General features: G+C 42.1%; 1 protein-coding gene across 6 annotated transcripts in view; it reads right to left on the reverse strand.

Annotated features, from left to right (window-relative positions):
- Positions 1–16,333, reverse strand: part of LOC126408758 (microtubule cross-linking factor 1) — a 96,172-nt gene that overhangs the window by 42,397 nt on the left and 37,442 nt on the right. For all 6 annotated transcript variants that reach the window (XR_007571951.1, XM_050074424.1, XM_050074423.1 and 3 more), the window contains exons 4-5: positions 8,439–8,498; positions 5,562–6,944 (exon numbers count right to left, since the gene is read on the reverse strand). Coding sequence is in view for 5 of the 6 variants with exons in the window: in XM_050074424.1 (XP_049930381.1) it covers positions 5,562–6,944; positions 8,439–8,498 (1,443 nt within the window). In the remaining variant the exon portion in view is untranslated. The remainder of the gene's footprint in view (positions 1–5,561; positions 6,945–8,438; positions 8,499–16,333) is intronic.

The raw sequence follows: 16,333 nt of genomic DNA on the forward strand, positions 1-16,333 counted from the left end.
CAGGTGCAGGATACAGGGGTGCGGGTAGTGGTGGTGGTATCGGGGGGAGATGTGTGAGGTGGATCGTTGACAAAACAGACAGAAGACAACAAACGGGGTGAGGGGACGAGGAAAGAAAGCGGGCGGGGAAAACAAAACAAAAATAAAACAGAAAATGGGTAAAGAATATAAGCAGAGGGGGGAAAATTAACTAACAGACTACACGGTGTGGAGAAAAACAAACGGACTAGAGTACGAAGAAAAGCGCAAAGAGAAAGACCAACTTAAAGATGACGGCGTATGAGAGAGATGAGAAGAGAACGAGAATGAGGATGAACAAAATCATGGGCTGAAACATCTGGCGGGAACACAAAGAGGAACAAAGAGAGGGAGTCGGGGGGGAAAAGAATGCAAAACACTTGTTATGAAGCGCATGCAATGAGGGATACATGAGTCCAAACCAACAGCTGAGAGATACCACGGCAAACTGCAGAGCGAGAGCTAGCACGCTAAAGGTTTCCAACACATGCCTGTGCACAGCCGTGTGCGTCGTAGAAGCAGTCAGCTAAGGAAAGTTGTATCTTGAGCCTGTGTGATGCATCATTGTTTTCAAACAGTAAAGCATTTAAAATACACTGGAGGCATCTGAGGCTTCAGTTGAGCTTTAAGACAGCGCCATGCTAGTTGCCCCCATCTGTAGCAGTGCCCACGTTTTATTTCTGCAAGTGAGGATCCTTCCTAACTAGCAGGAACTTTATATTGGGCCAAACTGATATCTATAGTAGTGTGTAACAGTTACCAAATGAAAAAAACATATTCTCATAGTTATGACTTCCATATTTTGAAGCTATTATCTCGTATTTGCAACATCTTTATCTCATGATTATCTTATAAAATTTCATAATTACAAGAGCCGCACCTCTGAATTTTACCTCATCAGGGATACTCATTTTTTCACCTGCTTTGCCCAGGGGCCACTTTTGCAAAATGACAGGAGGCCAGGGGCCTGTCGCAGCAGCCTCTCACAGTTCAGGTGTATACAGTAGAGTTTCTAGGACTTGTGGACATTCAGGGCTGAGGGATACTCCCCTGACACTTTTTTTTTTTTAAATAAACTAGCTCTTTTTTATGTTTTTATTTTTTGCACTCTGGTACTTTATTTTCAGTTTAAAAAATAAAATAAAATAAAATAAAATAAAAACTTGGAAAATGGTCGGTGGGCCACCCGACACCCTACTGATTTAGCCTGCAGGCCGTAAGTTGCATATTGCTGATCTAAATGTTGTTAATATAATACTAAAATAATAAAAAAATAAAATGAGAACAAGAGTTCGACACCTCATAATTGTGGGAAAACACTTTTCAAGATAATAGTGAAATGAAAATCTGTAATGAGTGTGCAAGTTTCTTCACTATGAGCTTCTTGGAATTATGCGATGAGATTTGTCACAGTTACACATTACAGAAGTCATAATTACAAGAAAACTCCTCATACGATAATTACAAAACAAATATCATGATTATAAGATATTAAAATTAATACTACATCTCGTATTTATTCTTTATCTTAGAAAAAACTTACAATCACAAGAGCAAAATTTTACTTGATGCTTTAGTTACTGAAACACCATTAAAGTGATGGACAGTGTGCAGGAAACTTTGGTTATTTATAATTATGAGATACGAAAGGCCTACTTACAAGATACCATTTCAAACAATTAACAAGATAAATGTCATCAAAAATTTTTAATCATGACACACGGCTCTTGTTATTATGAGATTATTAGAATAAAATTATGGGACTTATGAGGTAATTCCTTCTTCTCTGGTGAATGCACTTCTGTACATATCTTCTATATATATCATATCTCAATTTTTAAACAGATTATATATACATAAAATGTATGCCCTACTCTTTGCTGCAGCGGTGAATATTTTTGCTCTGTAGTCTACTACATTTAAAACTTCCACAGTTATTTTCAACAACTCTCAATGGACGGAGGCTTTAATAACTCTGAATAGGTGTGAGTTGTTAGTACAGTGGTTAGCGTTGACTAAACCACCCAGCTTTACCCAGACTAACCAGCGAGACCTACAGGCAGAGGAGCAAAGCAGAAACAAGTCATTGGAGAGAATGAGTATGGAGGCAGCTTCATTCTGTTATCTCTACAAAGCAGATTGGGTTCTTGAAGTGAGAAATGTTTGAAGAGCTGTTTGTTTTACTCCGTACGACAGTCTGGCTGATTAGAAAACACACCCAAGATTTTTGCCTGATCATGCAGCGCAGAGATAATGAACCTGCTTTGGAAGAGCACACAGTAGTATGTTGACATGTTGACTTATACTAAGCTGCAATAAAACAAGAACAGAAAGCAGGATGCCAGCCAGCGAGGTTCTTCCACAGGCAACTCACACAGCACCATGCAACTATATTTTTTTTATTCAACAGAGGTTATTTTAGACAGTGCACACATTTTTATGGTTCGTCTCCTTGGCAACACCATGGAGTAACCAATCCCACGTGTGTCTGTGTGTGTGCGAGATGATATGTTGTGCAAATATAATAGCTACACCATTTGTGTGTCATAATGAGTCACGCAAATGATAGCATGGTGTAGCAAAGCTGTAGAGAGAAAAATATTTACTAAACCTTATCATGCACTATGTCAGGAAAAGCTTTGAATCGAGCCAAATGGAAGAAGCTGCCATGACTCCTTTTGTGCTTACTCCATTCATACCAAGCACCCTCTCAAGCACCCTCCTAAGCACCCTCCCTTGGCCCTGGCTGACTGGAAGCAGGGCAGCTGCAGACAGTGAGTGCAGGGAGAAGGAGGCAGGCAGGGCTGCTGGCTATGAGGATGTGCATGGAGATGCAGATGTGAATGTTGCAGCAGCAGGAAGCAATGGTGGTGGTGGTGGTGGGACAGGGGAGGGGTGGCAGTGGTGCCAGTGTGGTAGAGCTGGGTGGCTCATGTTGGAAAGGAGGCTCCTGTTATGTCTCCCTGCGCTGGCTCTGGACGTCAACATTTCCTCTTCAGGCTTTAAATGATAGGTTCGGATTTTTCAAGTCTATCCAACCTGTCTCAGGATGGTTTATAAGTGGGTGACCAATCCAACGCCTGGTGAATTCTGCTTCACAATAATAGGAAAAGCCAACACTGAAGGATGGACAAGCAGAATCACACAAACCAGCTGTGATAACTCTCCTGACACTTCCTGCTTAAAACCATCAAAATCAGAGGGATCACGAGAGCCCAATTTCATGGTCTGTAACCAAGTTCTTTTTCTGTCCTCTCTGAGGATTTAGGACACCCTGTTACCATTTGACAAGTGACAACTCCCCACCTGTTATAGTACGACTCCACATTAAAAACGTTGGACAAAATCCACAGCCCTCTCTGCAAAAATACATTCTGAAGTTGACTATCGTCTGACAATGATGGGGGCAATGGACAATATTTCAGGAGTTCTTGTGTAGCCAGCAAATATCTGGACCAAGACTTCCTCTTCTGTGCTCTGTGCACTGTCATTTTGGCTAATCACTTTAAACAGATATCTGCATATGAATGCAGATAAATTTTCAAGAAAAATCTAATATAAAGCTAATTTGTCACCAGTCGATAGCAAATGGGTTCAGAGACTGTATTTCAGCCAATGCATTCCACGTCTCCATACAGACTCTTTGTCTGCTACTCAAACTTCATACCTGATGACTCAAACTTCTGATACCAAAATGTTGTCCCATTGCCAACAGATTCTTTATACATATGCCAGAATCTGTTCATAAAGATTAAACCAAGATTAATGTGAGGCTTAATGTACAAACTCTGTACAAAAAAGACTAACTTAATTTGGTCAACTCAGATTGTTAAAGCCTCATATTAACTTTGGCTGACTTCAAAAGAGTTCTCCACCAATTCAGCAGTGCACTCATATAACCATTGCTTGACTTGTGATCTGTTATTAATAAAAAAGAAAAAAGAAAAAAGAAAGAAAGCAGCAATCGATGCAGCAGAACCTGTCTTTTTCATTCCATGCATTCTTCTTCCTTGTCAAAACCCAGTGCCTACATTACCCACAAAGCAACTCAACATCAAACAATTTGGTCTGAGACTCAGGTGTGCTATGCTAGTAGCAGCTAATGTAGCCTCGAGCTGCTAGCCTCAAGCAGATGAGGAGTGGCTGGTGACCTGGTAAGCTAAATTCTTTCAAACTTCACGCCAATAGATTTTTTTCATTTTCAGACTTGTAGTCTTCGGCCCCAACCAATGCTGACTCATGTGACATCACTTAAGGTTACTTGTCAGACTTCCCACAGCTCCCTGTGGAGCAACAAAAGGCTCTATACAACGTCTTCCACATTTGCATTAGTATTCTCCAAGACCCGTAGACAGACTGCAGGGGCGGACTGGTACTAAAAAACAGCCCTGGACTTTGACTCGGCCCAGCCCACAACAACCGGTGCGCATAGGGTATACACTTCCTTCTTCAATTTGATTGGCGGCCGGCCGGCTCATAGATATCTATGGGCCAGCTGGCATCCAATTTAAAGGCTGCCACCTAGCGGACTGGACGTGGAACAGTAGATTATCAGGGAGAAAAAGGAAAAAACAAACAAACAAACAAAAAAAAAATGGTGCTGACTGCATGGCGGCCGCCGGCCGTCCTGGAGTACCGGCCGTTCTGTGATTCTCCAGAACCTCCAAATGGCCAGTCCGCCCCTGACAGACTGGTGTGTAAAATTGTCACACTTTCCCTTTAAGTGTACATTTTTGCACCAAACGGGGGCTGTGGATTTTCTCTTTTATTTCTTACAGTGGAGTCGCACTGTTGTCACTATGGAAAAGAGAAAGTATAACAAAGACCCGTAACTGTCTCAACATACATACAGGCATGTGGATATTGAGTCATGGGAACTTGAGAAAATCCGAACTTATCCTTAAAGCCTACAACTTAATGAGATTCCCATTGACAGGCATGGCTGTGGATCGTATGTGTTCTGCTAAAGATGCACAGTGCTGACACTGTCTTTAATTAGAGCTGATTTGCTGACTAAGAATCTCATTTATTTTATTTTGGCCTTAAATGGTTGACTAATGAATGCACACTTAGGGCCTTTTAAATCCAACCTAAATGAATTCTCACATTTACAAATACGCCGGTGGGTTTTCTCATGGCTATCTGCTGTTTGACAGGATTCTGCGGACTTAAAGTTTTTGGCTATTTTAAAGCAATGAAGCCATCTGGTGCGATATTGTCTTGTCTTCGGCCTTACTTTCCTGCAACATGATATCGTCTGGACAACCAGGCTAGATGCTTTTGAGGTTGGAGACTAATCAATGTTCTTATGTAAGATTTTAAGAGAACATCTTGTTTGCAGTGGTCGTCAGAAAATCCAAAGTATTGATTTTTTTCCCGAATGGCTACCTGCCACTGGCTGACAGGCTTTCTTCCTTAATATTGATATTCCTCTTTTTGCAACAGAACCAAGCAGCCAAAGAAAGAAAACATCTAAATGTACGGAGAGATGTCACCTCAAAAACAGTGGTAAAAGCCACATGTAGTCTGTCCATTGAACTTACCTGGAAGTCTGTCACCAGGTCTCTTCCAAAGGTGCCAATGGGAGAGTCGCGGGACATGGACGTGACTGTGGACAGGAAGCTGCTGGACTCTGTGAGGTTTGGCATGGGTGACAGATCGTCTGTCCTTTCTCTCAGTCCCTCCCCCACATGGTCCAGCTTCTCCATGAAGATGTGTAGCTCAGTGCGGAAAGCCTTCATACGGGTGTTGATGGTGTCCAGGACTTGGGTGTCTGGTTTGGATCCAGATGCCACCCCTCCTTCCAGGCTCTCTCCTGTCGTCACCAGCAGCCTGCCCTCAAAGATCAGACTGTCGGTGTCTGTGATCAGACGGTCCACCGTCTTCCCGAGCCTTTCCGCCTCGCGTTTCACGTTGGTGAATGACTCCCGTTCTTCCCTCCTGCGGTTGGCCAGTTCAGTGGCGCTGAGCTCGCTGCCGTCTGAGGGTTTGATGCTTCCGAATCCTGAGGTGGTCGTCGTTTTCTCAAACAGGTCTTCAGAATCACTCTCGCCCCCAATAGGGCCCTCCCTCTTAGGGTGGAGGAGAAGAAGTCGCCCTGCCTCCTCTTCCTCAGTGGCTTCCCGTCGGCCAGCATCGCTATCTGCATCGCTGTCTCGAGGGCTGCCAGTGCGCAGGCCAAGGTGTGCAGCCAGGTCGCAGCGCTGGACGTTGGACATGAGGACGCGGTTCTCGTACTGCAGCTTCATAACCTTTCCACTCAGCTCATTGATCTGCATCCTGGCTGATTTGAGCTCCTCCATCATCATCCCGCTGCTGGAACCATTACCGTTCCCTCCATTCCCAGGCTTAAACAATACTCCCTCACTACCCTCCTCGCCAACAGAGCTGCTGCTGGGGCCGAATTTGAAGCGATTGAGTTCAGATGTCAGCTGCCTGTTGTGGTCCTCAATCTCTGAAATGGAGCGGCGCAGCAGCTCAGCCTCCTCCTCCACAAATTGTAGATGGCGCCGTAGCTCACTTGCCGAATCCAGTGCATCACCACCATATGGTGACGAGGGCATGCTGGAGAAAGGTTCCCGCCCAAAGCAGTCTCTTTCATACTGACAGCGGATGTCTTCATTTTCTGCCCGCAGGCTGCGGTTCTCCACCTCCAGCTCCACAATCTTTCTGCCTAGGATGTTAGCCTCCTCCTCCACCAGCTTGAGTCGTAATCGCAGCTCAGCCTCTCGAGTGGTGTGAGGACCACCACCGGAGCACTCGGCCAGGGGAAGGGGACTGTCCACGTCCCCGTAAACTGACTTGTACTTCTGCAGCTCCTGCTCCAGTTCGTCTTTTTCCCGGCCGAGCTTCGCCATCTTTTTTCTCATCAGGCCCGACTCCTCCTTGGCAAACTGGAGCTGGCACCTGAGGTCTGCACTGTCCTCCTAGCAGAGTGAAAGGGATGAGGAAACTTTAAAAAATTTGAAAGGATAAAGCTGGTGATATTTTATACCTTATTGTCAACAAACAGCTGGGCACTGTAGTTTTTAGGAAACATTTTTTTAACAGGAGTAAATTGTGCATTTGGTGGAGACTATTTTGAGCGGCGGAATAATCCATATTTAATGCTCTGGTAAGTACTTAAAGCAGCAGGATGGTCTATGTGGCATTGATTCAAAATAAACACAGTTCATGGTAACATCGGATTTTGCAAGTATTTGACCATTAGTTCCTCTTTTTCCACATATAGTTTGAGAGTTTAAGAGTTTGAATGGGATTTAACGGAACTTCCAGGGTGACAGTGACATTCACGCAATATAGTAAATAAGCCAAGGTCGCCCTCAAAACTAATGTGTGCTAACTATGCCAACAACAGATTGAACTTAAGTTGCTGTGAGAGGTAAATTCACCACTTCTACCCAGAAGACAGAGGATAATGTCATGTCGGAGCCTTACCAGGCAGCTGCCTCCGTCTCACTCAGACACACCCTGAGTCTGGGTCTGCAGCTGCCTGTGCCCATGAGCAGCGTGAAAGCAAGCACAGGAGTGCTGGATTTGTAGCTACATCTGGGGACTGAAACCTCCCCAATAGTACATAAAATCTCAGTCGACTGAGGGGTCTAGGATTGATGATTCAAATATTCAGGCCCTTCAGGCCCTCATGCCACCCTCATAGAGTCTGTTTCTGACAGCTTGGTCAGAAACATGCACACCAGTAGCCTGCTGGAGGTCATTTTGTAAGGCTTTGGCAGTACTCCTCCTGTTCCTCCTCGTGCAAAGGAGCATATGCTGGTCCTGCTGGGTCTATGCCCTTCAATGGCCCTGTCTAACTCTCCTTCTGTAACAACTGACCTCCCTTTACCTTCTCCATGTTCTTGAGCTTTGCTGGGAGATACAGCACACCTTCTTGCGGCCACATGTCTGGATGTGCCATCCTGGAGGAGTTGGACTACCTTTGCAACCTGACTGGATTACAGGTACCAACTCATGCTACCAGCAGTGACAAGGACACTAGCAGAACACAAAACTAGAGAAGAATCATGCAGGAAGGATAAGGAGAGAGCAACTGTAAAACTATTCCCTTTTTGGGGGTTGTCTTGCTTTTGCCTCTTCATTGCACCTGTTGTCACTTTCAATTGCACCAAAGTCACAATCACTTGTGCTTCCTGAGATTAATATCCCTGAAGTTTAACTGACTTGGTGTTAGACTGTGACGATCAAGTGTTCTCTTCATTTTTTGAGTAGTGTATACTGTAGAAGATTGGCTACTCAGGCAATACCTGTTAGGTCGATCAGTTCATTGTTGGGTTTGGTCGTTTTATGGTATTTGTTGACAATAAGAAAAACATATAATATCACCAAGCTTATCCTTTTTTATGATTTTGAATACAGAGATAAGGGACGGAATAACATTTCTTAGAATTTTTTATTTTTCTTACCTGACTTGTGGATTTCTTGTCTTTAAATGTTTCCCTGCTTCCTCGTCTCCTCAGTGCAGTCTGTAAAAGAACAAGGAAGAAAGGTGTAAAACGTGTAATCATATACCCTGATATTAAAATATTCTTCTAACATTCAGTGGAGCTGCAAGAGGGAAACAGAAAATTATATAAACAAACACACAGCACACTGATAAAAGCAATAAAAGAGGCTTTGTGAATTCAACAGTGAGGATATCTGCAGTCTTATGATGCTGATGATATTTCCATACATCACAATGCCAGTATTTATACACACATACACAATAACTGACAATCATAGGAACGACAGTACGGCATAACACCAGTGCAGTGGAAGAAATGTGTTTGCTAACATGCACGCCAACTCCTCTAATGTGAAGCAGACTTCTGCAAAAGGCAGAAAGAAGAACATTAATCTATGTGTATCTATCTTACATAACATTTCCATCATCAGGTCAAAGCTCGGTCTAATAAGGAAGTATTTACTCTAATGCAGATTGCAGATCACATGACATAATTACTGTCTGATTCATGCATGTAGTAATGGTAAGAGCCTGTACCAGAGGCCAACATCTGGTTACCATGTCAGAGTTACTGAGAGTGAGAGAATGGACTCTACTGTATGTGTTATTTCCATGTTGTAAAGTAAGTCGTCACCTCAGATGTGTTCAGTTCAGAAATACTTGAGAGTACAGATGATGAGGATGTTCTGTCATGTCTTTTTTTATGTATGATGCACCGGGGTGCTTTAGATCCCATTCAGAGCTCAGTGTGACAGACGTCTTATCCCAGCTCAGATTCAGTGACACATGGCGCTTCCACAGCGCCCGGGGGGGAAAGCATCTGCCTGTCCAGTGGGGAAATCTGTCCTGTAGCTAATACTACGCATTGCACGCAAAGCCCGGATAAAACAGGGTCCTCTGCACGCCAGCTTAGTCTTACCGACTAATAAAATCATTCATTTTTATCAAGTCTGTGCGCTTCCTCTCACCATCGGCTGCAGCTCCACAAGACAGAGACGAGATGAGCGGAAGGAAAGCAGAGAGGATGAGAGAGAGGGAGAGGAAGAAATCCCCCTCTATAAATGCAGAGCGCAGAGCTTTCAAGTGTGAACCTTTTTTCCAGGAACAGATTGCTGCCCTGGCAGAGTTATTTAAAGGTTCTGATGAACAGTTAAGCTGAGCTCCTTTCTAGGAAGCATAACTTTATATTAATATTTCTCATCTAAAAGTCAAATCGTATTTCAATGTACTCTACAAATCATTTCTGATCATTTTACTAAGGCTGCAGCGAACGATTGTTTCTGATACAATCTTCTTGATTAATTGTCTTGTCTACAGTATGTAATGACCAAAAAAGTGAAAAATCTGTCCTAGTTTCCAAGAGCTGAAAGGTGACATCTTCAAATGTCTTGTTTGACCAACAGTTTAAAAACACAAATATATTTAGCGTATAATGATATAAAACAGGCGGCATGTTGATGCAGTGGTTAGCATTGTCGCCTCACAGCAAGAGGGTTCCTCGTTCAAACCCCTTCTGTGTGGAGTCTGCATGTTCTCCCTGTGTCAGTGTGGGTTTTCTCCGGGTACTCTGGCTTCCTCCCACAGTCCAAAGACATGCAGGTTAATTGGTGACCCTAAATTGGCCGTAGGTGTGAATGTGAGTGTGAATGGTTGTCTGTCTCTATGTGTCAGCCCTGTGATAGTCTGGCAACCTGTCCAGGGTGTACCCCACCTCTTGCCCACTGTCAGCTGGGATAGCCCAGAATCCCCAACAGGATAAGCGGTTACAAAAAATGAATGAATGAATGATATAAAACAGAAAATCAGAAGCAAATTGTCAAATTCGAGGAGCCAGACGCAGTGTATGTTTGTATTTTTGGTTGATAAATAACTTAAATAACCACTTTGTGGTTGTAAGCCTCCAAGAACGAGTCAAGTTACAGGTTACAATCATGTCTGTCCAGACTCATATGTAGCCATGACAGTAGGCAGTAATTCAAATATGGATGTGACAACAAAGAAGCTACATATTTCAAAACATAGATGATTCACAACCATCTTCTCTGCAGCAGCACAGAACATCTATACAACCAGCACAGTTTCAAGGTGGGCACCCAAGATTACTGTCACTAATTCAGCATCTGACCAAATGTCTCCCCTTCGGTTCTTGAGTTAAGATGTTGAATAATGGCCAGAAAACATTGTGATGTCAAAGTGAAGCTGACCTTTGACATTTTAGATATACAATGTGATCACATATCATTATATCCTGTTTGACATTAGTGTGAAATTTTGCCCTAATTAGCTACAAATTTTCTGACCAAAAACATGTTTTGTGATGTCGCAGTGGTCTTTGACCTTTGACCATCAAAATCTAATCAGTTCATTGTTGAGTCTAAGTGGACATTTGTGCCAAATTTTAGGAAATTCCCACAAGGCGTTCTTGTAATGTCGAGTTCACAAGAATGGGACAGACAACCCCAAAACATAATGTCTCCGGCCACAGCGTGGTGGGAGAAAAATTATGATTATCAAATTGCTCTTGGTAAATCAAACATTTGACTACTTGTTTTGGCACAAAATCCTCCTCTGGAGTAAATCACAGTGGCAATGTTTAATATCTCTTGATTTAATGTATTTGAACTTCACTTCTGCTGCTGGTGTGTATGCCTTCGTCAAAAGGAATAGTGACTGCAAGGTGTTGTTAACGTCAGCCTTAAAATTATTGGCAAAACACACATTAATACTGAACAAGTCCTTAAAAAGGCACATACGATTATCATAACATCGTGATTGGATTGCGCACTACATGCAAAACACACAAGCGTACAATTCAGGTTTGTGTCATGTTCAAACTGTTATGGAAGTGTTGCTGATCCGGCCTTGTGAGATTGCCATCGTGATTTTTTAAACTGTCACTTTAGGGATGAATAAAGTGTTTTGAAGAGAACCAAATTTTTCTCTCAGTTAAGGCCTCAGTCAGTCAACATAATAGCATTCATCAGTGTTTCCACTGCTGCTGTTGAAAGATACAATGGTCTTCCTTTACTTCTACTCTTCCTCTATTTTTTTTAACTTTGTATAGAGCAAACTCTTCACTGTACAAGCTCTGCTGCCAGCTAAAACAGACCAGTAGAACAGTGTGAATCATTCATGGCCAGACAGATGGAAAGTGTGAGGGTGAACCTGTTTTGCCCGAAGCGGGAATGGACCTTGACTCAGTCGCTGGCTCTGCGACAGGAAGGGAGCGCCTACTTAGAAACAGCACCAAAACATGAACATAACTGTACTGTGGGCGGTCATGGTTACAGAAAGACATTTGTGCCTCCTACATTGCCATTTCTGTGACATATTTTACCTTTGGATTTTTTAATTACTGAGGACTGATGATAACTTTCCTTTGCTGCTCAAAAGACCTTAGTTCTCTGCAACAGTGTGTATTAAGTCTCTTTCATCAATATGTTACCGATGAAAATACAGAATTTCCGTCACACCGAAGAGTTTCAAGCTTCTCTGTCTGCCCTCTTGGTGCCTCACAATCTTGTTTGAAGTTTCTGTGTCTGATCTCCACCTTAGTGATGGTACTTTCAAAGGCAGCAACCTTCTAGGGGCTGAATGCAGAGAGGTTCATAGCACATGGAGTTTTTTGGGGCAACTCTTGCCTAGCATCGATTACATGTGTGTGACGCGTTTGATCTTCTCATGGCACTAACTGTCTGCCCTTCAAAGAAAAGTAAACAGATTTATTCCCATATTTCACTTGTCAAATTCATTTTTTAGGGAGTCCCAAATAGTTACATATCAAAAAGACTGAGTGATGACATGTTGCCGTTGGTCACCTCATGGCAAACTGCACCTATGCACAGATTGGATCACATAACCCACTTCAGCTTCAGGNATTTCACTTGTCAAATTCATTTTTTTAGGGAGTCCCAAATAGTTACATATCAAAAAGACTGAGTGATGACACGTTGCCATTGGTCACCTCATGGCAAACTGCACCTATGCACAGATTGGATCACATAACCCACTTCAGCTTCAGGAGTCTTCTCCAAGACTGTAGTTGTTTTTATTTGATGATGACAGACTATAATTCAAGCTTTGCTCTAGTCATCTATTTACCAGTTACATCCACACCCATCCCAGCTCACTCCCACCCCCGTCTGGTCTCAGCTTTGTGTCTGTGTCACTATCTCCAACACCAGTCGTTGTTTAATTCCCAGCCCTGGTGACAGAGCTAATCTCTCTGGGGAGACAGCGGATTAGACGGCATCTTGTACAAAGCTCCTCACAACCCCAGACCGCCACAACCAGAGATCCCTGTTTACTGTATACAGATGTCAAAGCTGGGAGAAACAACAGTGTGATCAGAGAGCAAAGAACACTGATCAAATAAAAGCCAGTGTGTAAACTATGTCTGACCTTTAAATATTGGTTACTATTACTATTCATTATTAAATGCATTTCAAAACACATAGACTGAAAGACAAAATGTTCTTAAAGCTTCAATTATATGAGCTGTAATTTACCTCATGCAAATTACCTTCTTTTTTTTAAAATCTATAACACGTTTACTCTTTTTATTGTTTGTAGAAAGACACTGTCATTCAGGGAAGCACAAAAAAATCATTGGATATAACTGAAAATAGAACAAAACAATGTCACGACTTGACTGCTTGAACGGGAAACATACCATGTTCTCTCCTAACTAACCTCAACCATCAGCTATAGCTACACCGAAAAACTTTGATTAGAAAACTTCTTACTTTATTAGTTTTTGAAAGCAAGCTGCTAAAATTGTGCGTCATGCTGCTGGGAAATAATGTCGATGCACACTAGAGAGAGCAGGTTTGAGTTTAACCCACTCAGACACCTACAGTCCTAATCACACAGTACAGGATCAATCAGATTAGCATTCCACAAAGTGAGGTCGCATAAACAGTGAAATAGGAGAGTCAGAAGTGCAACAGAGAGGTCATAGCTGCAGGGTTAGAGGTTTTTATCCTTGTAACAGATGGTGACTCTCTTCATACTGAAGTGCCTTAAAGCTAAACACTAAACCTTGGTCTCCTCCTGAGTCATCACTACTCTCTGACATCGCTCTTTGACAGCGACTGTGTAGTTATTTTTTCCTTCCTTTTACTTCATTGTCCTTAAAAGAGAACCACATATTTCGCACTGCCAGACTCATGATGGAGAGTTTAAAAAAGTAACAGAAATTATCTTCTTTTTATTCCATACTGTATATTGCCTTCCTTGTCATACCTGCACCTACATTACCCACAATGCAACTCAACCACCGACAGTTCTGTCTTAGATTCGGGTGTGTTATGCTAGTAGCAGTTAATGTAGCCGCAAGCCGCTAGCCTCAAGCAGAGATGAGGAGTGGCCTTCAGAGGTCTGGTGAAATCACTTCTTTCTAACTGCACACTGCACCCCCTCCGATTTTTTTTCATCTTAAAAAGTGACATCACTTGAGGCAATTTATTAAACTTCACGCAGCTCCCTCTGGAGCCACAACAGGCTTCATACAACTTCTTTCACATATGCATTGCCCAAGATCTTTAAACAGACTTTGATGTAAGATCAGAGTGTCAAGGAATCAATATCACAATATTTACAGATATATTTTTAAATATCTATATACGTCACAATATGGTAAAAGTATGCAAAATAAAATGAGAAAAAAAACAAACAAAAAAAAAAAACTAATGTTCAGTATTGCATCAGACATAATGCTTTACACGCTAAATAAAATCCACATAACTCATTTGTTAGTTATTAATTTAATTCTGCTTGGGATAATTCACTGGGATAAAAGGTATATAATTTTTTCATTACACAATGTCACTATGTAAAAATATAAAAACACTAACTCAGTAAAAATCATGTATGCTTACATTAAAGACAATGCCAGGATGACACAATAAAGTCCAAAGACCTATCTGTTATTTGGTTCCATTGGGGATGGGGCTGAGCAAGTGAGGAGGCACAATCCAATACAATTCAATACAATCGTGATCTGTAATTATACTGTCAATTCATCAGGTTATTCACTATTTTCAATTATCCACTATAACAGTACCAGAAAAAATTAAATAAGGACATAGTATTATCAGACATAATATCCTACACATACTGAATTAATGTCAACAGTAGGATTTGTCAAATTACATAATATATTCATTACTTTCATTTTGATTATTAAGTATTATTATTAATCATTTCAGTCATTTATAAAGCAAAAATGACAATCATTCTCTGTATACAGCTTTTTAAATGTGAGGATGCAGCATTTTTTATTCTATATATATGACAATTATCTTTTTGACTGAGAGAAAAGAAGAAAGGGCTCTGGGAACTTGTGAAGGACATTACTCACTATTTTCTGTCATTTTATAGACTATATATCATCAGTCGAAAAACAAATACATAATGTACAGCTTAATGTAAGCATAATTATGGTAGTTTATGCCCTAACTGCACATATTGAAATTTGAGTCCACCACCGAGATCATTTTTATCTCCAAGTGTTTGTTGCAAAACCTAAAAACCCTGATCTACACACACACACACACACACACACACACACACACACACACACACACACACACACACACACACACACACACACACACACACTCTCCGTTCTTTGTGTGAGTGTATTTCTTCCACTTTAACACACAAGTGCACTCATGCACACACACAAAAACAGCACACAGGCACAAACATCCCTCTTCATCATCATCTGAATGCACTGCTCTCACAAGCCTGTTAGTACGGTTAGTGGCAGTCAGTCATGCAGTCATGCAGGCTGGCATGCAGCTCCAGCTGGTGTGGGAGCTGGCTGTACTGGTGAGGCTGGTTTTACTCCCATGGGCCTCTGCCAGCCTGCGGGATTAGCAGATTGTAGTTACACAGTCGTTACCCTGCTGGGACTGAATGAACCAGGCGCCGTGGGCCCCGACTGACTTACTGACTGACTGACTGACTGACAGTCTGTATTTATCTGGCCTTCTCTTCTGGACCCCCCCTCTCTTTCTGCTTGGTCTTACTCCCCCCTTCATTTATTCCCTCCTCCGCTCTTTCTTCACCGTCGACATGTGACCCGTGACGGACATCTGAGATGATAGGGGGCGGCTAATGGTGTGTGTGGCTCTATCCCTCTGAGAGACAGTTTGAGTTGGTGAGGTCATGGTAGCCACCGATAAGATCTTGAAAGGCCTCATCTATGGTAAAGGATTATGGTTTAGGGTTAAGATAAGAATTAAGATTTGCTTAAGTTTAAAGCTGAGGTAGATTTAAAGCTTTTAATTTGGTTTAAAGATGAAAACTAGAGTCAGGATAAAGTTAAGGACAGGATGTGGATTAAATGTAGGCATTCAATGGCAAAGATTTGGTTTTGTTAAGTGGTCAGACCGAAAATAGTATTGCAATAAAAAATGAACATATAAAGGCATCGCCCCGGTGGTGGTTTTATCACGACGTGTCAGGTTCGAGTCTGGCCGGGGACCTTTGTTGTACATTATGTCATTCCCCATATCTCTTTCCCCTTGTTTCCTGTCATCTCTCTACTGTCGACTAATAAAAAGGCATAAAATGGCCCAAAAAATACAGCAGACTGCATGGTGGAGGCTTGTTGCTATAGGTGCCTATGAGAAGTTGAAAAACAATCCAGGATGCCCAGTTTGAACAAGACATCCATGAGTTTAAAGGCTTATCACTGCCTAAACTCTGTATCACACTTCCAATCATTTCTCTTCTATCTTGACACTTGCAAAGTAACAAGTTGAATTATACTCTTTAGAAATGTGCTCTTGATCTAGCAATGCAGTGCACCATTGGACAATATTGTTGAGCCACGTGCAGCTTCAA

This window comes from Epinephelus moara, chromosome 21 (genome assembly GCF_006386435.1).
Source record: "Epinephelus moara isolate mb chromosome 21, YSFRI_EMoa_1.0, whole genome shotgun sequence".
NCBI classification, from domain to species: Eukaryota; Metazoa; Chordata; class Actinopteri; order Perciformes; family Serranidae; genus Epinephelus; species Epinephelus moara.